We start from the raw sequence: 22,985 nt of genomic DNA on the forward strand, positions 1-22,985 counted from the left end.
CCCTGGCAGGAGGGTGAGTCACGCCAAACTGGGCGGAGAGTCGGCTGGCCTCTCTCCTTCGCTCGTCTGGGCGGCGGCGGCGGCGGCAACTGGGGACGGGGCGGGTGGCGCATCACGGGCGCGGAGGCAGGAGGAGCAGTCTCATTGTTCCGGGAGCCGTCGCCACTGCAGGTCCCTCGGCTCGTTGGGCCCTGCCCCTCTCAGTCCTCCCCACCCCCCACAACTGCCCGCGGCTGTGAGGAGAAGCGTCTCCCGCGGAGGCAGCAGCTGCAGCATCATCTCTCCCCCCCCAGCAATGGAAGACATAGACCAGTCGCCTCTGGTCTCGTCCTCGGACAGCCCGCCACGGCCTCAGCCCGCGTTCAAGTACCAGTTCGTGAAGGAGCCCGAGGACGAAGAGGAAGAGGAGGAGGAAGACGAGGACGAGGACGAGGACCTGGAGGAGCTGGAGGTGCTCGAGAGGAAGCCCGCCGCCGCGCTGTCGGCGGCCCCGGTGCCCGCCGCCGCCACCCCGGCTGGCGCGCCCCTGCTGGACTTCGGCAATGACTTCGTGCCCCCGGCGCCCCGGGGGCCCCTGCCGGCAGCGCCCCTCGCCGCCCCGGAGCGGCAGCCGTCTTGGGACCCGAGCCCCGCGTCGTCGGCGGAGCCAGCGCCCTCCCTACCCTCCATTACCGCAACCTCGCCCTCCCAGCTCTCTGAGGACGATGAGCCTCCAGCCCGGCCTCCCCCTCCTCCCCCGGCCGACGTGAGCCCTCAGGCGGAGCCCGCGTGGACCCCGGCCGCCCCTGCCCCCGCCGCGCCCCCCTCTACGCCGGCCGCGCCCAAACGCAGGGGCTCCTCCGGCTCAGTGGGTAAGTGCCGCGCCCTTCGCCTCGCGCCGCCCCTCGCGCCCCTCCCTCTTTTGTGCGCAGCCCCCAAAGCCTGGGCCCAGCCTTCCTCTCCGCCCGGAGGGGGCTTTGTCTGCGGACCTCGGGGCGAAGGCGCCCCCGCTGGTGGGAGCCGCGGGGAACAGGGTGGGGCGGCCGAGGAAGCTCGGGCTTGTTCTTTATTGTCCGTCTGGGTGTCGGGGAACACGTGTACCCCGCCCGCTCCCAGGTTCTCTCAGGTCTCCATTTCACCGCGTCCGGGAAGTTAGGAACCCACCCCTTGCAGGAGCTGGGTGTGTATCGAGGAACTAGGGGTGCGGATTCATCGGGCTGGCTCGGTTCCGGGGTGAGGATGGAAGGCCTTGGCGGCCTAATCTATTGTCTGCCCGTCTGGGTTGCTCCTGGGGAAAAGACGCAGTTTTGCTGTTGGTGTTTGCCTGCATTCAACTCTGGCCCCCTTCCTCAACCCTCCCTCGGCTTGGGTGGCCCCATGCGCTTCATCCCCCCCCCTCCCCTCCCCGCGCTGGTCCAGTGGAGAACGTCCACTTTGACCCGACTGCGGTGAAGGGAGAGCGCCTCCAGTGGTGTGGCGCGTGGAGAAGAGTTCTGGCGAAGACCTGCCACCGCCCAGCTTACCGGGTTGTGATGTGGCGTCTCCCCCTTCTCCCGGCTTAACCGAGCCAGGGAAGTAGGACGTGGGCGTCGTGTTCCGAGGGGGCGCAGTGCTGCCAGGGGCTCTGCCGCAGGGCGAGGGGAATTGCCGTTAGGATGGACAGGTTTAGCCTCTTAAGGCATCGTGATTGAATCGTAGAGAAAAGAGGAAAAGGCAAAATGGTTGACATTCCTAAAGAAGGGGAAACCTGGGGATTCCTTATCGGGAATAGGCCAATTGAACTTGTGGCAGATTTACCATGAGACTTCATGAAATGTTTTGAGACAGACGTTTTCGTTTACTGGTTAGAAATACTGCTTCGTAGAAGTAATGTTTTAGGTCTGCAGAGACAAATCTGCGTAGTCTGTAAATAGTTTTCAAATCTTTTCATTCACGAGCATCTGATTGTGTGTTGTTATTATTAGTAGGGACATTGTTTTATTACCCTTTTCATCTTGGGAAACTTTATTTTGGAAGAGAAAAAATCAAGTTCGTTAGAGATTGAGAATTCATCTTATTAGACACGTTAATTAACTTGTTAACAAATAGCTTGTTACTTTTGGGACAGAAAGTGTCCCACTAGTAGTAGGATTTTTATGTATAAAAGGGCAAGAATCAAGAATCAGGTAGTGTAACAGCCTGCTGAGAAATTGTCATAGCCTTGTAGGATTTTAGAAATGGTTCTTTTTCTAGAAAAAGGAACTCAGTGGGAGATCACGGAAGAATTTTTTTTTTCTTCAATTCACTCCCGCTCCACAGTGGGGAAAATAAGCCAATAGTGATGTTTCTGAATAACATTTTGATATTGACATACCCCAAAACATTACTGAAAACGTTAATTACTACACAAAAGATATTAGAATCTGAGGAGTAATTCAAATTTTCCTTTTTTGGGTAAAAACACACATTTTAGAGAAACTAAGGGGAGGTAGAAAAATAAGAAATTTGCAAATGATAAATTTAATGATTAAGAAAGGCATACTAATTTGTTCTCTTGTGTTCCTTCATGGAAACAAAGAAAAGAGTTCTGTTCTTTGAACCTTGGAGATTCAGGAGGTGACAGCATTCTCTTGGAATTTTGACTTTTGGAATACTAAGTTTGGAAGACAAAGGAGAAAGAATATTGCCTACTCAGTGACTCTATCTTTACATAGTTCCCTAATTCTGTATTGATGTTGCCTATTTGGAAAGTTTAGTTCCTTTAGTAAATACAGGAACATTATGATTTATGGGCACAGATAGTTAAGGCATTTCACTGAGTCTAGGTTTAACGAGTTCATTCATTCAACTGATTATTGATTACCTACAAAGAGGCACTATTCTAGGCTATGAGTATATAGCAATAAGCAAGACACAAGTGTTCCCCGTGGGGGGAGTACAGATAACATGCACATAATTAAGGAAGTCAGATTAGTGTTAAGTGTTATGAGGAAAATAAGCAGAATGATGGTGTGGAAAATGACTTGAGATGTGTGGGAGCCTTTTTAGGTAGGGCGGCACTGAGAGAGCCCTTTCCGAGGAGGTGAGATTTAAGCTGCAGATATAAAAAATTTCCAAGAAGCTCCTAGGAGGCAAAAGCCCTGAGGCAGTAATAAGCTTTGTATGTTTGAGAATCTAGTAAGAAGACTAGTGAGAAAAACTAGGGGGAGAGTGGTATAAGGTGAGCGTGGGGAGGTGGACTACACTTAGATCATTTGAGGTCTCTAACAGGCCATGGTAAAAAATTTTGTTTTTTGGGCTTCCCTGGTGGTGCAGTGGTTGAGAATCTGCCTGCCAATGCAGGGGACACGGGTTCGAGCCCTGGTCTGGGAAGATCCCACATGCCGTGGAGCGACTAGGCCTGTGAGCCACAACTACTGAGCCTGCGCGTCTGGAGCCTGTGCTCTGCAACAAGAGAGGCCGCGATAGTGAGAGGCCCGCGCACCGCGATGAAGAGTGGCCCCCACTTGCCGCAACTATAGAAAGCCCTCGCGCAGAAACGAAGACCCAACACAGCCATAAATAAATAAATAAATAAAATTAAAAAAAAAATGCGTTGATAGCAGAGGGAGATCAGCTCTGTGCTTTGTGACCACCTAAAGGGGTGGGATAGGGAGGGTGAGAGGGAGGGAGATGCAAGAGGGAAGAGATATGGGAACATATGTATATGTATAACTGATTCACTTTGTTATAAAGCAGAAACTAACACACCATTGTAAAGCAATTATACTCCAATAAAGATGTTAAAAAAAATGCGTTGATACAACCGTGTCCCACTTTAAAAAAATTTTTTTTGCTTTTTAAAATGTTGTTTATTTTAGAAATGTGTTTCTTAAATATTTATATTGGGATTTTGGAGCAGAAATATAGTTTTGAAGATTTAGAGAAACCAAAAGGACTGATGTGAGTAAAGACAAAGAGCTGAGAAATGTGCAGAACATGGTTAGAAACATAGAGCAGTCTGACTGGCAGAGGGTTTATGTTAGTGAATATGGTAGATCCCTGACAGTTGTGTATTTAACATTGTTGTTTACCCTATTTTTTGAGTAAACGCTGATTTCCCTTACTTGGTAAGTTGTAATTTTGCTGTTTGCTGTTGTGCTTGGAGCATCCCCATTGCCGTGAAGTAACTGAAGTGAGACTGAAGCCTCTCCCCTGCTGACCATTTTTCATGGAGAAACATTGGCTTCAGGTTAAAAAGGTGGTTGGTTAACCTAGGCTTTGAGGATATGCAAACATTCATTAAGGATGGCATTGAGCTGGTCTCTGGACATGTTCTAAGCCAGTGTTAATTAAGATTGAAAATGTGTGGTAGATCTGGTTTCTGAAGGGTGTTGAATGCCAAATTAAGGAATTAGGGTTTTATCATCTTGCTTTTATCCTTGCTGTGCCATTCACAGTTGCCTTTGCTTTTGGCAATTTAAATAATGAAACAAAAAATGTTTTTGTTGTTGTCGTTTCCAAAATATAAAGTTATTTCATTATTTTTCATCCTTCTGAATTACTGCTTTAGGCATTGGGAAGCCACTGAAAATTATTGAACTGAGGCATGGCATCATGAAAGCAGTGTTAGAAAAGTGAATTGGTGACAATATTCAAGATAGGTTCGAAAGAAAAATAGGGGAACTATTTAGAAATCTTTCACAGTAGTTCTGAGAGAGATGAGTAGAGCCTGAACTAGTTCATTCAGTGAAAATGGAATACAGGGAGGAATATAAGAAACTCTAGGAAGCATGATTTTTTTGGCTCTGAATCTCTGTTTTTATAGTTAGGTTAATAAGACGTTTTATGAAAGAAAAATTGATAGGACTTGGAGGCCATGGATATAAATACAAAGAAAAGAATGTTGATGCTTATTAAATCAATTTCAGAGATTGTCCAAAGTTGTTGTTGCAGTGGAAGCTTGTATAGAATTGAATATTGCTCATAAGTATAGGTTATGGCTTAAGGATTAAAAATTATTCATCTTTTACAGTCATTTATTATATGATTATTTATATCAGCATAGGAGCACATATTAGAAATGTTAAAAGATTTTGAGTGATATATAGTTTAAATCTTAAGTATCAGTCCTTAACATAAAGTTCAAGTAAACAATGATGTGACACTCCCAGGAAGTAGTTGCCTCTGAAGAAAGAGATGTCATGCCATAATCCATTCCCCATCCTCTCTCCTCCTATTATTATCTAGAAAATGATAACAAAGAATGGAACTGATGAATTTAGAGATTCTGAATAATTCTCTTGTTAACCATTTCTAATTTTCTGACTAGGAATAACAGTTGGGAACAAGTGGTGTGCTCCTTAAGGATAAAGTGAATTACATTTCACATTGGTTCCTAGGAAGCTCAGTGTCAAATTTATGGTTCTTTTTAGTAACACATGAGCTTCCTCAAATCCTTTTTAAAATGAAGTGATGAATATATATTGAACCTTTGATACATGTCTAATTATGTGGAATAGTATTTAGAAAACATGCTATTTGAGCACTATATTTCTGTAGACTTGGAAGATTTGCTATGTTATATGAAACATTTCCAAAAAGGAACATATTTTCTATTGTTCAGTAATTGACTCTGTTTAATGTTAGTTGTTTCATTATATACCTAAAAGCAGTTTATTTGAATCACTGCTGTTGCAAGGCCCCAATTTAAATGGCACATTTTTTTAAAATTAATTAATTAATTAATTAATTTATTTTTGGCTGTGTTGGGTCTTCGTTTCTGTGCGAGGGCTTTCTCTAGTTGCGGCGAGCGGGGACCACTCTTCATCGCGGTGCGCGGGCCTCTCACTATCGCGGTCTCTCTTCTTGCGGAGCACAGGCTCCAGATGCGCAGGCTCAGTAGTTGTGGCTCACGGGCCTAGTTGCTCTGCGGCATGTGGGATCTTCCCGGACCAGGGCTCGAACCCGTGTCCCCTGCATTGGCAGGCAGACTCTCAACCGCTGCGCCGCCAGGGAAGCCCTAAATGGCACATTTTAAAGGTACTTTGCCAGCCCAAGGTAAAAGTACCAACCAAATAGATAATATTTCTTGATTTTTCCCTGGGACCTCTAAGTAGAAGTAAATGTTGGCAGATAAACTATTCTTACAGTACATTCTTTGAGACTTTTTGTTCCTGTTTCTAAATATAGACCCTAGAAGGTCCCTCTGGGGGTGGTAGCACCAAGGATGGGAACTGTAAGGGCAGAACCATAATTCATCAGCAGTGTTTAAATGGGTGAGTGTGACCTTTGTGGCTAGCTAATGTAGGACGTAGGCATGCAGAATGGTAGGACCCAGCTCTACTTATGCTAAGGTGTTCTCAGACCAATGGCCTCATCATTCTTTTCAACTCTAAAGGGTAATTGATAATCTCACATCTAAATTGATGGTTTTTTGTTTCTTGGAATGGTGATTCTTAATTTTTAAGTTGCTTTACTCATGTGTTCCCGTAACATTCTTTTCTTACCTCATCATATGTATCATACTATATACGTGGGAATAGTATGTTTACTCATTTCTATTCACCAGACTATATGCTCCTTGAGGAAAGGGGCTGTATTACCTTTTTTCCTTGAGGAAAAGGACTGTATGACATATTTGCATTGCTGAGCACAGTGCCTTAGATGTGGCATAGGCACTCAGATATTTGTTGAATGAATATAACATTATAGATGAATCCTGATCTATATTCTGTATCGTTCTAGAATTACTGCAATATTTTCTCTCAAATAAAAATCCCAAGTCTTGGGACTTCCCTGGCGGTCCGGTGGTTAAGACTATGCATCCACTGCAGGGGGCATGGGTTCCATTCCGTGGTCAGGGAAGTTCTGCATCGTGGTGTGACCAGAAAGAAAAAAGAAAAAAAAAACAACCCAAGTCTTTTGAATTAAAGCATTAATTTATTTACATATACAAGGTATATGGGTGTACCCTATTTTATTTAATCAGTCTCTTATTGATGGTTATATTAGGTTGTCTATCAGCTTTTTCTGTTGTAAGTAACATTGCTGTGAACACCTTTATATATACCTCTTTGCAAATACACGCATAGAAATTTATATATGTGTTGTAGGATATATGAATTGTAGGATAAATTCACGTAAGTGGAATTATTGATCCAAAGGGTATATACATTGAAAATGTTGATAGATAATGCCAAACAATAGGTACCACTCCTGCTCTTATAGTAGGAGCTGTAAGCTGCTAAATATTGGATTATCTTTTTAGCAGTCCCTGAGTCCTTTGCTTAGGTGGCCCTCTAGTTTAAAAAAAAACCACATTATTTCTTTAATGACTTGTTCTTATTACCATAGATGAAGAAGGCTTATAAAGTTTTGTTGTTCAAACAGATTTGGCAATAGTCTGGTTATATTGGTGGTCCCTTGGAAGTTCAATATTAAGAAAAAATTAGCACACTCTTTTTTTTTTTTTAACCAGGTTTAGGGCGGAGTACAGGGACAAAAAGATGAGTAGCGATTGTAGTTATGAGAGGTACATGTAGGAGATTAGGAAAGAATACAAGCCCCCACCCGGAAAGTATTCTCTGCTCTCTTAAAACCAGAGGACTCTTGTGGTTGTACTGTAGGGGCAATTATGTATTTATGTTCCGTCATCTGCCTTTGTGAAAAGAGAAAAAAAATCGCTTGTTTTTTTCTCCCCAACTTTATAGACTGATGTGTAAATTTGACTAATTGGAAGGTGCCATTGTTAAATTTATTTATCTCGGTGTTCTGACAGCCCTAGGTGAAGCTGACCTAAAGCATTAAAAATTTTTTTTTAATCTACTGGAGTCTTTGGTTTCAGAAAAGAAGGGAATTTACTTGTTTAAAATTCTGTTCATCTTTGTTCTAAGGGGGTTTATTAAATACACTTAAACCTATCATATAAATCTCTTTCACAAATAGCCTTTATAACTTTTCAGTCTCAACTAATCGCCATCATTATTAAATTATTGAGAGTTTTATTATTCTACCAAGTTCTGGATTCAGTTTGCTAATATTTTGTTAAAGAATTTTGCATGCCTGTGTAAGGAATATTTTTCTGTATTTTTATTTTCTTGTAATAGCCTTGTCTGGTTTTGGTATTAGTGCATAAGTCTGAAACATTTTGAGAAGTGCTTGCTCTTCCTTAATTTGCTGAAAGAGTTTCATAAGCATCCTTCAATGTTTATAGAATTTACTAATGAAGCCATCTGGCCTTGGAGTTCTCTTTGTGGCAATGGTTTTAAATTATGGGTATACTTTTTTTAAGTGATGTAGGGCTATTCAGATTTTCTATTTCTGCTTGTGTCAGTTTTGGAAATGTATGCCTTTCAAGGAACTTGACTATTTCATCTTGATGAGTAGACATCAAGGAATTTGTCTGCTCACCTAAGTGTCTAATTTACTGGCATAATCTTATTCATAATATTCTCTTATTATTTAGGATTTATAGTGATAGTCCCTCTTTTATTTCCAATACTTATTTTTCTCTTTTTCTTGATCATTTTAGGGATTATCAATTCTATTGATCTTTTCAAGGAACCAACTTTTGGTTTCATTGATTTTTCTCTGTAGTTTGCATGTTTCCTATATCATTGATTTCTGCTGTTATTTATTTTCTGTTACTTATTTAGGTTTTTTTTTTTAACATCTTTATTGGAGTATAATTGCTTTACAATGGTGTGTTAGTTTCTGCTCTATAACAAAGTGAATCAGTTATACATATACATATGTTCCCATATCTCTTCCTTCTTGGGTCTCCCTCCCTCCCACCCTCCCCATCTCACCCCTCTAGGTGGTCACAAACCACCGAGCTGATCTCCCTGTGCTATGTGGCTACCTCCCACTATCTATCTTAACGTTTGGTAGTGTATATGTGTCCATGCCACTCTCTCACTTTGTTACAGCTTACCCTTCCCCCTTCCCATATCCTCAAGTCCATTCTCTAGTAGGTCTGTGTCTTTATTCCCGTCTTACCCCTAGGTTCTTCATGACCTTTTTTTTTTTTTCCTTAGATTCCATATATATGTGTTAGCATACGTATTTGTTTTTCTCTTTCTGACTTCACTCTGTATGACAGACTCTAGGTCCATCCACCTCACTACAAATAACTCAATTTTGTTTCTTTTTATGGCTGAGTAACATTCCATTGTATATATGTGCCACATCTTCTTTATCCATTCATCTGTTGATGGACACTTAGGTTGTGTCCATGTCCTGACTACTGTAAATATGGAGAACAGTATGGAGTTTCCTTAAAAAACTACAGATAGAACTACCATACAACCCAGCAATCCCACTACTGGGCATATACCCTGAGAAAACCATAATTCAAAAAGAGTCATGTATCAAAATGTTCATTGCAGCTCTATTTATATTTACTTATTTGGGTTTAACTTGCTCTTTTTCTGGTTTCATTAGGTGGAAGCTTTAAACTTTGAATTTAACCCTTTTTTCTAAAAGCATTTAGAGCTATAAATTTCTCTCTAAGCATTGCTTTAGCTGTATCCTGCAGATTTCCATCATCATTTGATTTAAATTATTCTTTAATTTTTCTTGTGATATATTCTTTGATCCGTGAGTTATTTAGAATTGTGTGTTTAATTTCCAAACATTTGGGCATTTTCCAGAATTTTCCTGTTTTATTGATTTCAATTTAATTCACGTGGTCAAAGAACATATGCTGCATGATTTCAATCCTTTTAAATTTATTGAGATTTGCTTTATAGACCACGAAATGGTTTATCTTGGTGTATGTTCCATGTGTACTTGAGAAGAATGTATATTTTGTTGTTGGTTGTAGTGCTCTATAAAAGTCAGTTCATTGGAATGTTGTCTAAATCATCTATATCCTTGTTTATTGAGTGTGTGTGTATGTGCATGTGTGTCCAGTCTGTCAATTAACTGAGAGTTGAGTGTTAAAATTTTTAAATAATATTTGTAGATTTGTCTTTGTCTCTCTTTAGTTTTTGCTTCATGTACTTCTATTAACACCTTTTCCATATACCTTTAGTGTTATATCTATTTAGTGTTATGTCTGATTACTCCTTTTTCATTATCAAATGCCCCTCTTTACCTCTGGTAATCTCAAGATAATACTTGTGTTTGAATCTACTTTGCTCGACATTAGTATAGCCATTCCAGATTTTGTAGGATAAGTGCTTGGATCATATATCCTTTTACATTCTTTTACTTTTAACCTACCTGTGTTTTTATGTTTAAAGTGTGTGTCCTGTTAAGTGACACATAGTAAGGTTTTTATCTAGCCTGAAAACCTCTGCCTTTTAATTGGGGCCATTTACTACATTCAGTGTAATTATTAATATGATTCATTTAAGTCTGTTTATTTATTTATTGGCTGCTTCGGGTCTCAGTTGTAGTATGTGGGATTCTCCATTGCGATGCATGGGCTTCTCTCTAGTTGTGGCGCGTGGGTTTAGTTGCCCCACAGCATGTGGGATCTTAGTTCCCCCACCAGGGATTGAACCAGCGTCCCCTGCATTGTAAGATGGATTCTTAAGCACTGGACCACCAGGCAAGTCCCCATTTAAGTCTCTTTTCTCTTTGTCCCATCTGCTTCTGTTTTTTTTGTACTTCTACATATTCCTTCCATCCTTTGTGCTTTTATTGTCATACATTTTACTTCTACATATATTATTATATATTTTAATTATTTAAGCTTCAAAAGTCAGGTTTTTTTTTTTTATTCCTAGGTACTTTATTCTTTTTGTTGCAATGGTAAATGGGAGTGCTTCCTTAATTTCTCTTTCAGATTTTTCATCATTAGTGTATAGGAATGCAAGAGATTTCTGTGCATTAATTTTGTATCCTGCTACTTTACCAAATTCATTGATTAGCTCTAGTAGTTTTCTGGTAGCATCTTTAGGATTCTCTATGTATAGTATGTCATCTGCAAATAGTGACAGTTTTACTTCTTCTTTTCAAATTTGTATTCCTTCAAAAGTCAATTATTCTTGAAGGAAATTAAGGTATGAGAATACTTTATATCTATTCATATATTTACCATTTCTTTAAAGAACTCAGGGAATGGGAATATTTTGTATCTACACATACATTTACCATTTCTGCCCTTCTTCATTCCTTCATGAAGATTTGGGTTTCTGTCTGGCATCTTTTTCCTTCATTGTGAAGAACTTCATTTAACATTTCTTATTGTGCAGGTCCCTTGGTGATGATTTCTTTCAGCTTTTGTTTTCATCTTTTGTTTGTCTGTTAATATCTTAATTCAGCTTTACTTTTGAAGGATTTTTTGATGAATATAGTCAATTTTGTTATTTGTGGTGGTTATGGTCTATAAAGTCACAGAAAATACTGAATTAGCAGATACTGAGTCATTGTCCCGAGGGGAAATACAGGGTTAGGTTCCTGTGAACCTTTTAGTCATAGCATTTTTGTTACTCGTCAGTATATAACTTTGTTTTAGGTGTGTTTCTATTTAAAGAAACACATTATTTAATATATATTGTAGACTCATTAACATTGAACTCATGGCTAACAGCACTATAACTGATGTCTGAATGAACCTTATCTAACACACGGGTTTCCTCTGTAAGGTACATCATAGCCTTCTTGCTGTTAAGAACACTAGACAGCACTTCAGCATTGTGCTTACGGGCCATATCAGAATCACCAACAGAAAGCACAGAAATGCAAACAGTAGGGCACTAAATAGACTGCTAAAAGAATACTTGTTTACTGTATGTGAGCTGAAACAAGAAGGCATAGGGTTGCCTTGTTTGACCCCACCTGGCAACATATGTTGGGGGACTGGAATGTTTGGCTATTCTGCATGTGCCTGCTGCTGTAAGTACTGATTTTGGGTTTATCAATTTAGTGAGTAGGCCAGTTGGCAAATTAAGGAATCAGATTATGAGGGTTGACTGCATGCAATTCTAGGTTTGCAGTTTTTTTCATCATTTTAAAGAATGTTTTATTATCTTTTGGATTGCGTTGTTTGCCATGAGCAGTCAGGTCATTCTTATTGTTTACCTGCCTTTTCCCTCTGTTTTTAAGATTTTTCTCTGTCTTTGGTTTTCAGCAGTTTGGCCTCTACAGTGTAGTTCTTTGTGGCTTTGTGTTTATCCTGCTTGTGGTTCATTGAGCTTCTTGGATCTGTGGGCTGGTATTTTCTATCACTATTTTCAAATTTTAGGCCATTATATCTTAAAACTTTATTTTCCTGTTTCAGTTATTATTGTCTTTGAGGGGACTCCAGTTATGTATGCTTTAACTGCTTGATTATCTCATAGGTCATTGAGACTGTTCATTTTTTTCCCCCCAGCTTTTTGTTCTTCATGCTGTGCTTCAGTTTGGATATTTTTTTTCTGTTGCTCTTTAAGTTTATTGATCTTTTCTTCTCCATTGTCCAATCTACTTTTAAGCTCATCTGGTGAAATTTTCTTTAGGTTAATGTAATTTTCAGTTACAGCATTTCCATTTGGTTCTTTTTCTAGTCCATGTTTTTCTACCAAGATTCTCTGTTCACTCATTATGTCTTTTACTGTACATACTTAGGAACTTTTAAAAGCTGTTTAAATTTCCATTTTAGTATTCATTAATCCAACATTTACACTATTTCTTTTTGTTTATATAGGCTGTTTTTTCTTATTTATGCTCAAATTTTCTTCTTTTCATGTCCAGTAATTTTTTATTTTATACTGCTTGTCATGGATGTGGTGATAGTTTTGTTCTGGAAGGCAATTGATTTGCTGGCGAATCACCTTGATCTTTTTAAGTCTTGATTTTAAAGTTAGGGTGGGTCTAGAGCAGTGGCTGGCTGACATTTTCTTTAAGGGCAAAGTAGTAAATATTTTAGGCTTGTGGGTCCTGCAGGTTCTATCTAACTACTCATCTTTGCTATTATAATGCAGAAGTAGCCATAGATAATACATCATATGAACGGACATGACTTTCTCCCAATACAGCTTTGGCCCATGAGCCACGTTTTGCTGATTCTTGGTCTAGAGTATCCTTTACTTTAGGGTTGTAGTAGTCCCACTCTTAAGGTGTACCTTTTCTGGAATCTCACTTTTATGCTTGGGGTGTTTATGAGATCTCTCCACTCTGACTGGCCAGAACTTTAGGTCAGGTCTTCCAGCACAGTCTGACCTCCAGAATATCCATTCAGCTCACAACTCTATATCATAGATTTGTCTGTTGGGTCTTGGTAAGTCTTGTGATCTATATGTGCAGCATTGTATTCAGCCAAAGGTTTAAAGGGAACATCTATCTAGATTTCTGGAGCTCCTTTTCTTTGAAGCTTTCCTTTGTATGTCACCCTGCCCCACAAATCCCAGACAAATCAACAGCTTCCTCTGCCCAGCAAGAGCACAGTATCCTTGGGCTCCTCTGCCATGTGCTGTTGACAGAAAGTGCTTTCAGACAGAAAGCCAGGGCATTCCTCTGGTGTGCTTCCCTCTTCTCAGGAATTACACTTCTGCATGTGGTCCAGTGTCTCAGGACAGTTGCTTCATATATTTTGCCCAGCTTTATAGTTGTTTATGTTGGAAGGGTTAGTGTGATAAAATTACTTTCATGGCTAGAAGCAGAGGTTCTTCTCTATGATTTTAAAGTGCAGTTTATTTTTCTTGTTTTATAAATTAGATATGATTTTACTGACCACTTATACTTTTTTTTTACAGTTTATTTTATTTATTTATTTATGTTTGGCTGCATTGGGTCTTTGTTGCTGAGCGTGGGCTTTCTCTAGTTGCGGCGAGCGGGTGCTACTCTTCGTTGCGGTGCGCGGGCTTCTCATTGAGGTGGCTTCTCTTGTTGCGGAGCACGGGCTCTAGGCACGTGGGCTTTAGTAGTTGTGGCTCACGGGCTCTAGAGCGCAGGCTCAGTAGTTGTGGCGCACGGGCTTAGTTGCTCCGTGGCATGTGGGATCTTCCCGGACCAGGGCTGGAACCCGTGTCCCCTGCATTGGCAGGCAGATTCTTAACCACAGCGCCACCAGGGAAGCCCTGACCATTTATACTTTTGGTTGATAAACAGGTTTTGAAATGAACGTGTCAAGGAAAATACTTGGTAAAAGAGTGTGTGGACATTGGTGAGATTGTGATAGCATATATATATTTTTTGAATTGACCAGTAATAAATTCAAAACTGATAATGCCATTTTTACTTTGTTGAAAAGTGATTTACTAAAAAAAAAAAAAAAAAAATTTCTTCAGTGAACTTTAATTTTGCAACTGATTCTTGTGTGGTGGAAGTAATTAGCGTTCAAAGTTTGTAGCCCTGAGGCAATTAATCGAAACTTATATTCTAGTTTTAGGCTTAGGTAAGGAAAAGAATCTAGCATTAGGGCCAACATGAGGAATAGATCATTTGGAAATCTTTCATACTGTCATTATAAGTAGTTCAGTGATTCTATTCATTTTGCTGAGGGTAATAAGGAAATAAAAATATATATATGATTATAGTTTAAATTATTTTCTAGCTTTGTCATTAAGCTATGTGACTTTGAATAAGTTACTTTATTCTCTGAGCTTAGGTACCTGGAAATGTAGAAGATTAACAAAAATAATTTAAGAATGAGTATGTTTTACAAAGAGAGTTAGTGAGGCTGAATATGGTGAATTTGAGCATTAGTGGATGTCAGCATTCATATGCAGGAGGGGGAAGCATGGGTTTGGTTAGGAAGAAGTTTATTTTGTTAGCATAGATGACATGTAAGGAGATGTTGAGATAAGTTTAGACAGTTAAATTGGGGCCATATAGTGCAGGGCCTTAATATATCTGACTAAGAATTTTTGGTGTAATTCAGTATGTAACTGGGAGCTTTTAAATGTTTTCGAGCAAGAAAAATATATAGAATTGTCCTTTTTGATGGCTGTAGAGGAGAGACGTAATAGAGTTCTGGCTTCCCTTTTGCCTATTTAGTGAAAACTTTTTTTTTTGTAATATGACATTATGTTTTTACTTAGTGTGGATATATATAATTAAGTCCTTAAGATTTATTGTTTCTTCTGGCTTTCTGTTCAAGTAGTACAAATGAGATTGATGACTAAGGTTTTAATTTCATTCAGTAGTTAGAATTTGGCATTATGAGTAGATCATAGAAAGAAGGGGAGTTGTTTACCTTTTTTGTAAGCCCAGTAATGTAAGTGTATGTGTAATGTATCTCAGTAATTCAGAACATTTTACTTTTTACTTAATATAGGATCCCTTATTATAAAATAGTTTATTCACTTGTGAAAGTGAGGGTCTTTTGCAGAAAAAGGAAGATGAAAATCAGTAATTCTTTTTCAGAACAGGAAATAAATAATTTTTAGGTGTTTTAGCCTTAGAATTTGGTAGCTTTTGTGATATATAAGTATTGTTGATCAAAATTTTCTTTTGACATCATTAGTTTTATTAGTCATTTTCAAATTCTAAATTTATATAGTAAAGTCTAGAAAAGAAGTACTGCAGAGCGGTTAAAGAAAAGAGCATGGACTGGTAAACTATGGATTCAGTCTCAGATACATCACTTTTTTCAGTTTTGTGACTCTGGGGAAGTTACTTAGCCTTTTTATGCCTCTGTTTCCTCATCTGTGAAATCAAGATAACAGTAGTACTTATTTTACAGGGTGGTTTTGAGTATTAAAAGACCATGTGAAATAAATGTGCCTGGCCATCATTAACATCTCTATAAATGTTGTTATATGGTGAAGTAAAAGCAAACAATCAGTTAAGTATTTTGGATAATTACAGGGTATTTGCTGGGTGACTGTTTATCTTGTTTCAGGAGCTCAAATTTATGGGGCTGATAAAGTAGGAATACGTAATTTATTATAGCGCTTGTGCATAGGATACAGCCCATGAACTTGGGAGTTAGACCTATTCAAATCCTGGCTCTCTGGGCTCCTAGCTCTGTAACTTAGGGCAAATTGTTTCTTTTTTCCCCTTCCCTCCCTCACAACATTTTGAGGTAGTTACTCTTATTTTGCAAATGAGGAAATGAAGCACAGAAAGGCTAAGTAGTAACTTTCTCAGGGTTACACATTTATATTGTGTAATACGTGATGGATCTGGGGTTTGGACCCAGGCAGTTTGATCCCATGATTCATGATGGGCCTTAGTAGGAGTCCCTGAGCAACTCTCTAATTCTTGAAGGCAAAATGGTAATGACCTCTTCTGGATTTTTTTCTAAGTGCTTTTAGAAATGGAATACTTGTTTTGTGGCTAATTTTGGATTGAGTCTCATTTTACAAAATGAGGATTTTTTTTTTTTTTGGAGATTTGTGAATATTTCAACTACCAATTTGTAAACTTTCTCACTTGACCAAGTGCCAGGAATATAGTTTTTGCTATAAGAGAGATTCTGGTATTAGATAGGCATAAGGATATATTTTTTAAAAATACTTTAAAATTTTGGCACAGTTTTAGATATAGTTTGGTTTCCCTCTGATTTTAACATGTTTCTAGTTCACTTTCCAAGTAGACTGTCTCTGAATTAGTTGGCTTTTAACTATATTGTCTAGATGAAAAAGACAACCATTTTGTTAAGGATTTGCTTCCTTTTATTTAGGTGGAGCAGCTGTGTAATTATTTGGTTCTGCTCTTTGACCCCCAGATCTCAGTTTGTACAACATTATAATTCATTATTTTAGCTGAAAGAATTTTCAAATTGTCATTTTACAAATGAGAACTGTGTAATTTAAGATTATATAACAAGTCATCTTTAAAAAGTGTGTACACATATGTGTACATTTTATAAAATCTCATAAGGCAGTGTGTCTTACTGGTTTGGATGAGTGGCCCATTCAACCTGTTGTTCTAGGTTATAGGAGACTTTTAAATGCATGTCATGGATTTCCCCTCTCCACCCCATCTAAGAATCCTTTAGATATGACATCATACTTAGTATGAATTTTAAATTTACGTGACATTATGAATTTAACTCTATTCATCAAAAGGAATACCCTTGGAAGACAAGTTCCATGTTCATGATAGCCACATCTCTGATTTCTTTTTTTTTCTTCTATTAATCAGGCTTGTCTAGCTTGTTCTTCCAGATAGAAGTGTCCAAATTTATTAGGTCCTCTACACTAAAGGAATACCTCCTGTCGTCTCTCAGACTATTTCACGTTGTCTTTTGCTAGAGCCCTTTCTCTAGTATAAACCCCAGAAGATCTTTAGCTCAAGATCTCCCAACTGCAGGTATGAAATGACATTGTACAAGGTTAATATACCAATATATAGTGTGTTCGTTGACTTGGGCTTCTATACCAAAATACCATAGACTAGGTGACTTAAACAACAGAAATTTATTTCTTACAGTTTTGAAGGCTGGGAAGTCTTAATATCAAAATGTGGGCAAGTTAGGTTTCATTCTGAGGCCTCTTTTCTTGGCTTATAGGTTGCTGCCTTCTGTGTGCTCACATGATCTCTTCCTGTGACGATGGTCCCACCCTCATGACCTCATGTATTCCTAATTACTTCCGAAAGGCCCCATCTCCAAACAACACATTGAACCTTAGGGCTTGAACATAATGAATTTTAGGGGAAACACAAACATTGAATTTATAACATACAGCATATATCGGTTAAGAAAGTGAGCTCTGGAGTTGAATTGTCTGAGTCTCACTGCTTATCTATTGAGTGAGTTACTTGTCTATCACTCTTTTTTTTTTAAATCTGTTAAATGAGATATTAACAGCAACACTTGTAACAGTAGAGTCGTAAGGAGTAAAATGAGTTCTTGCATCATGTAAATCACTTAGAATAACAAGTAGAGAATATGCATGATTTTCTGAAAGTGTTCTAAATTGAACATATACCAATAAAAAAAGATAAGAAGATTAGTATATTAAAGCCACTTTGGTTCATGAAGTTTCTTTAACATAAACATGTTATTGCCTCTTGAAAAATGATAGGTTCTATAGATATCATTTAATCAATTTTATAATATATATTATAATTTAATTTGGATTAATGATACTACTAATGGTACTACTTTTTCCTTTCCATCATGGCTTTTTCTCTGTAGATAAAGTTTTGTGTTAACTCATTACAAACTGAACCCCTTGCTTGTTCCTCTTTAGTCTCCTTCCAACTCTGTCTTTATTTCTGCTGAGGTTATATTCTATTTGTTTTTCAGATGAGACACTTTTTGCTCTTCCTGCTGCATCTGAGCCTGTGATACACTCCTCTGCAGGCAAGTTCTTTCTGCTAGCCTTTTATCCTCTGTGTATTCTAACTTTAATTCTTTAGTTATGTTCACTCTATGCTTAGTAGTTTGAATTTGCCAAAAATAAGCATGGTTCCAAGAATGTTTGTCTACTGACCAAGTTGAAATTTGCATTTTATATGCTGTGTCCAAGAGAGAAATGGGCAGAAACCTAATTAATAATTGGAAATGTGTAAGGAATTCTTGGCCCCTTGATTTATGTTTACATATTGACTAGTCATTTTTTCCAAATACAGTTTATTTGCTTATAGCTGACAGACGTTCATAGAAAAGAATGTCAGCCTATGACAGTTAATTATCCAGTGCCCTTTCCTTCTTATGCTGTCACTCAAACTCTCTTCTCAAATAATCCTCATTTCTTCCTCTGAGACTAGTTAGAAGTAGCTTTTCTCAGTTAATTGTACGTGAGGTTTTTCTCAAAGACTTGATGTCTTTGCATAGTATCTAATAGCCTCTTTAGCCATGCACATGTTTTTTGACAATAGCTTTAATTTTTCAATTATGATTCAGTCTACTTGATTATTGTTTATTAACTAAATGTTATTAGCATTTTAGTTAACAGTAAGTCTTTACTAACAGTATTTTTGGATCTGTCATAAAACTTGCATTAAATCTGAGAACGCTGGCATTCTCTAACTTTCCTTTCTGTCCATGGTCACAGAAAAAGCTATGGATTGGAAGGAGCAGCCAGCTAACACTGTTTCTGCTGGTCAAGAGGATTTTCCATCTGTCCTGCTTGAAACTGCTGCTTCTCTTCCTTCTTTAGCTCCTCTCTCAGCTGCTGCTTTTAAAGAACATGAATACCTTGGTAATTTACCAGCAGTACTACCTACCGAAGGAACACTTCGAGAAATTTCAGATGAAGCTTCTAAAGAATTCTCAGAGAAGGCAAAAAAACCATTTGTAGACAGAGATTTACCAGAGTTTTCAGAATTGGAATACTCAGAAATGGGATCATCATTCAGTGGCTCTCCAAGAGCAGAATCTGCCATAACAGTAGCAAATCCTAGGGAAGAAATAATTGTGAAGAATAAAGATGAAGAAGAGGACTTAGTTAGTAATAATATCCTTCGTACTCAGCAAGAGTTACCTATAGTCCTTACCAAATCAGTTAAAGAAGAGGATAGAGTTATGTCTCCAGAAAAAACAAAAGACAGTTTTAATGAAAAGGGAATTGTAGCAGAAGCTCCTCTGAGGGAGGAATATGCAGACTTCAAACCATTTGAGCGAGTATGGGAAGTAAAAGATACCTATAAGCAAGATAGTGATGTTTTGGCCGCAGGAGGTAATATAGAGAGCAAATTGGAAGGTAAAGTGGATAAGAAACGTTTTTCAGATAGCCTTGAACAAACAAATCATGAAAAAGATAGTGAAAGCAGTAATGATGATACTTCATTTCCTAGTACACCAGAAGCTATAAAAGATGGTTCAGGAGCATATATCACATGTGCTCCCTTTAACCCTTCAGCAAACATTTTTCCCTTGTTGGAAGATCATACTTCAGAAAATAAGACAGATGAAAAAAAAATAGAAGAAAAAAAGGCCCAAATTGTAACAGAGAAGAATGCTAGCGCCAAAACATCAAATCTTTTCCTTGTGGCAACACAGGATTCTAAGACAGATTATGACACAACAGATCATTTATCAGAGGTGACTGAGGAAGTAGTGGCAAACATGCCTGAAGGTCTAACCCCAGATTTAGTACAGGAAGCATGTGAAAGTGAATTGAGTGAAGCTACAGGTACAAAAATTGCCTTCGAAACAAAAATGGACTTGGTTCAAACTTCAGAAGCTATGCAGGAGTCACTTTACCCTGTAGCACAGCTTTGCCCATCCTTTGAAGAATCTGAAGCTACTCCTTCACCAGTTTTGCCTGACATTGTCATGGAAGCACCATTAAATTCTATAGTTCCTAGTGCTGGTGCTTCTGCAGTGCAGGTCAGTTCATCACCATTAGAAGCTCCTCCTTCGGTTAATTATGAAAGCATAAAACTTGAGCCTGAAAATCCCCCACCATATGAAGAGGCCATGAATGTATCACTAAAAAAAGTATCAGGAATGAATGAAGAAATTAAAGAGCCTGAAAGTATTAGTGTAGCTGTTCAAGAAACAGAAGCTCCTTATATATCTATTGCATGTGATTTAATTAAAGAAACAAAGCTCTCTACTGAACCAACTCCAGATTTCTCTAGTTATTCAGAAATAGCAAAAGTTGCACAGCTGGTGCCCACTCATTCTGAGCTAGTTGAAGATTCCTCACCTGATTCTGAACCAATTGACTTGTTTAGTGATGATTCAATTCCTGAAGTTCCACAAAAACAAGATGAAGCAGTGATACTTGTAAAAGAAAATCTCATTGAAACTTCATCTGAATCAATGATAGAACATGAAAGTAAGGAAAACCTCAGTGCTTCACCACCACCTGAGGGGGGAAAGCCATATTTGGAATCTTTTCAGCCCAATTTAGATACCACAAAAGATACCTTATCATCTAATGAAGTTTCAACATTGATCCAAAAGGAGAAAATTCCTTTGCAGATGGAGGAGCTCAACACTGCAGTTTATTCAAATGATGGCTTATTTATTGTTAAGGAAGCAAAAATAAGAGAGAGTGAAACATTTTCAGATTCATCTCCAATTGAGATTATAGATGAGTTCCCTACATTTGTCAGTTCTAAAACAGATTATTCTCCTACATTAGCCAGGGAATACACTGACCTAGAAATATCCTACAAAAGTGAAGTTGCTAGTGTCCAGGATGGAGCTGGGTCGTTGCCTTGCTCAGAATTACCCCATGACGTTTCTGTCAAGAGTGTACAGCCTAAAGATGAAGAAGAAGTTCATGTCCCAGATGAGTTCTCCAAAGATAGGGCTGATATTTCAAAGGTGCCCTTACTGCCTCCAGATGTTTCTGCTTTGGATGCTCAAACAGGGATAGGCAGTATAGTTAAACCCAAAGTTCTTGTGAAAGAAGCTGAGAAAAAACTTCCTTCTGATACAGAAAAAGAGCACAGACCACCATCTGCTATATTTTCAGCAGAGCTGAGTAAAACTTCAGGTAATCAATCCAAACATTATTTTGTGCTTTCTTGCCACCTTTTGACCTATGGAACATTCTACTACATTTTGTGTAGTATGTTACATTTATAGTGTCTGATATATCACATTGATAAGAATTCTTTTTACTGTCTCAGTTTAAGATCTTAGTGCTTTTTCTAGCCCTCTTGCACTCATCACGCACCCTTGCTCTTAACTTTTCCACACAATTATTTGTTGGTCATTTTTATATTGCACCATGGAACTAGAAAAAACTTTTTTTAGAATTGGCTTCAATGTCTGTTCCCTTCTTTTCTTTTGCTTTAGTGTTTCCTGATAGCATGAAGAGCAAGAGGTATTCAAACAAAATATTTTCAGATGTGTTTACTTTTGTTTTCCCAGAAGTATCTTCATTTAAAAATTTTGACGAACATATCTGTTACCTGTTTCTAATCTTTCAATATAATGGAATAATTTCCAGTAAAAGGTATAAAGTTAAGCATATTGAGTATTAGACGTTTTGTTGAAAAGTATAAATTGAGGTGTGCTATTTTTAATTCTCCTGAAAAGTGCTAATTCTCATTTTTTTGACTCTACACTTCCCACATATCTGATTTGTGTAAAGTGATTTGTACATGTGTTTTTTATTTAGCATTCTAATTTAGATGATGACTGTGTATTTACTGAATATCCTTATGCATTGGAGATAGGTAGTACTGGTGGCAGAGACCAGTTCAGAGTTGCTGTAATTGAAGAAAGAGGAAATTATGAACGTAAGGCAATGGGATGAGCATGGAGACATAGTACTTAGTGTTTGATTGGAATTGGACATGAAGGTTAAGGGGAGGAGTTAAAGCTTACTCCAGGAAACCTGGGTTTCTTGTATGTGCAAATACATGGCAGTATGAGAAACTGACTTAGGCAACATGAGAAAATAAAGTGGGAGAAAATAAAAAACTCCGTTTTGAATATGTTGTAATTAAGGTACCTATGAGACATCCAAGAATGATGGATATTAAACATGAAGCTCTTGAGAGAGACCTTGAATATATGTGTGTATTTACCATGGGCTCAGAGATTGTAATTAAAGCCACAGACATCAACTAGGGGGAGCCGAGGGAAGAGGAAGATTTAAAGTTGGAGGAACTGATCAACATTATCAAATACTAGAGAGCTCAGTTAAGATAAGGATTGAGAATTTGTCAGAAGGGAGGGAAGGTGTTATAATGGTAATCCCTGTTCTCAAATGGTTAACGATTTTCTACATCCTTGATTATGATATATTTAAGTGTTTTTTAAAATTTTTCTGATTCTTATTACTGAATCAGATTCAGTAATTCTGATTCTTATTCTTATTTAAACATGAAAGTATTGATAAGTATTAAATAATAAATAAAACTTGCTCAGATAATTTATTATCTCCAGTTTGTTCTCCTTGTTTTCTTAAAATGACATTTGTAGGCAGAATTCAATTTTAATTTTGGGAAGAAAGGCTGATTTTGTAAGGGAGATGAGCAAGGTATTATTGATGCAGACATTGATGCCTTATTGATATTTTTGGATAAAATTTGTTATGGGAAAAAGGAATACTAGTCTTCTCCCTTGATAAGGATATTTTATCAAACTGTATTCTTTCTTTTTTTTTTTTTTGGCCACGCCATGTGGCTTGTGGGAGCTTAGTTCCCCAACCAGGGATTGAACCCAGGTCACAGCAGTGAAAGCACCGAGGTCTAACTACTGGACCACCAGGGAATTCTGTCAAACTGTATTCTTAACAATGAAATGTAAATAC

General features: G+C 38.3%; 1 protein-coding gene across 3 annotated transcripts in view; it reads left to right on the forward strand.

Annotated features, from left to right (window-relative positions):
- The first annotated feature begins 30 nt into the window (after positions 1-30).
- Positions 31-22,985, forward strand: part of RTN4 (reticulon 4) — a 68,267-nt gene continuing 45,312 nt past the window's right edge. The window contains exons 1-3 of one of the 3 annotated variants that reach the window (XM_007190010.2): positions 31-851; positions 18,068-18,124; positions 18,819-21,215. In XM_007190010.2, coding sequence (XP_007190072.2) covers positions 296-851; positions 18,068-18,124; positions 18,819-21,215 — 3,010 coding nt within the window. In that variant the 5' untranslated portion in view covers positions 31-295. The remainder of the gene's footprint in view (positions 852-18,067; positions 18,125-18,818; positions 21,216-22,985) is intronic. The other 2 variants (XM_057558733.1, XM_057558734.1) reach the window with 2 other exon arrangements.

This window comes from Balaenoptera acutorostrata, chromosome 12 (genome assembly GCF_949987535.1).
Source record: "Balaenoptera acutorostrata chromosome 12, mBalAcu1.1, whole genome shotgun sequence".
Taxonomy (NCBI): domain Eukaryota; kingdom Metazoa; phylum Chordata; class Mammalia; order Artiodactyla; family Balaenopteridae; genus Balaenoptera; species Balaenoptera acutorostrata.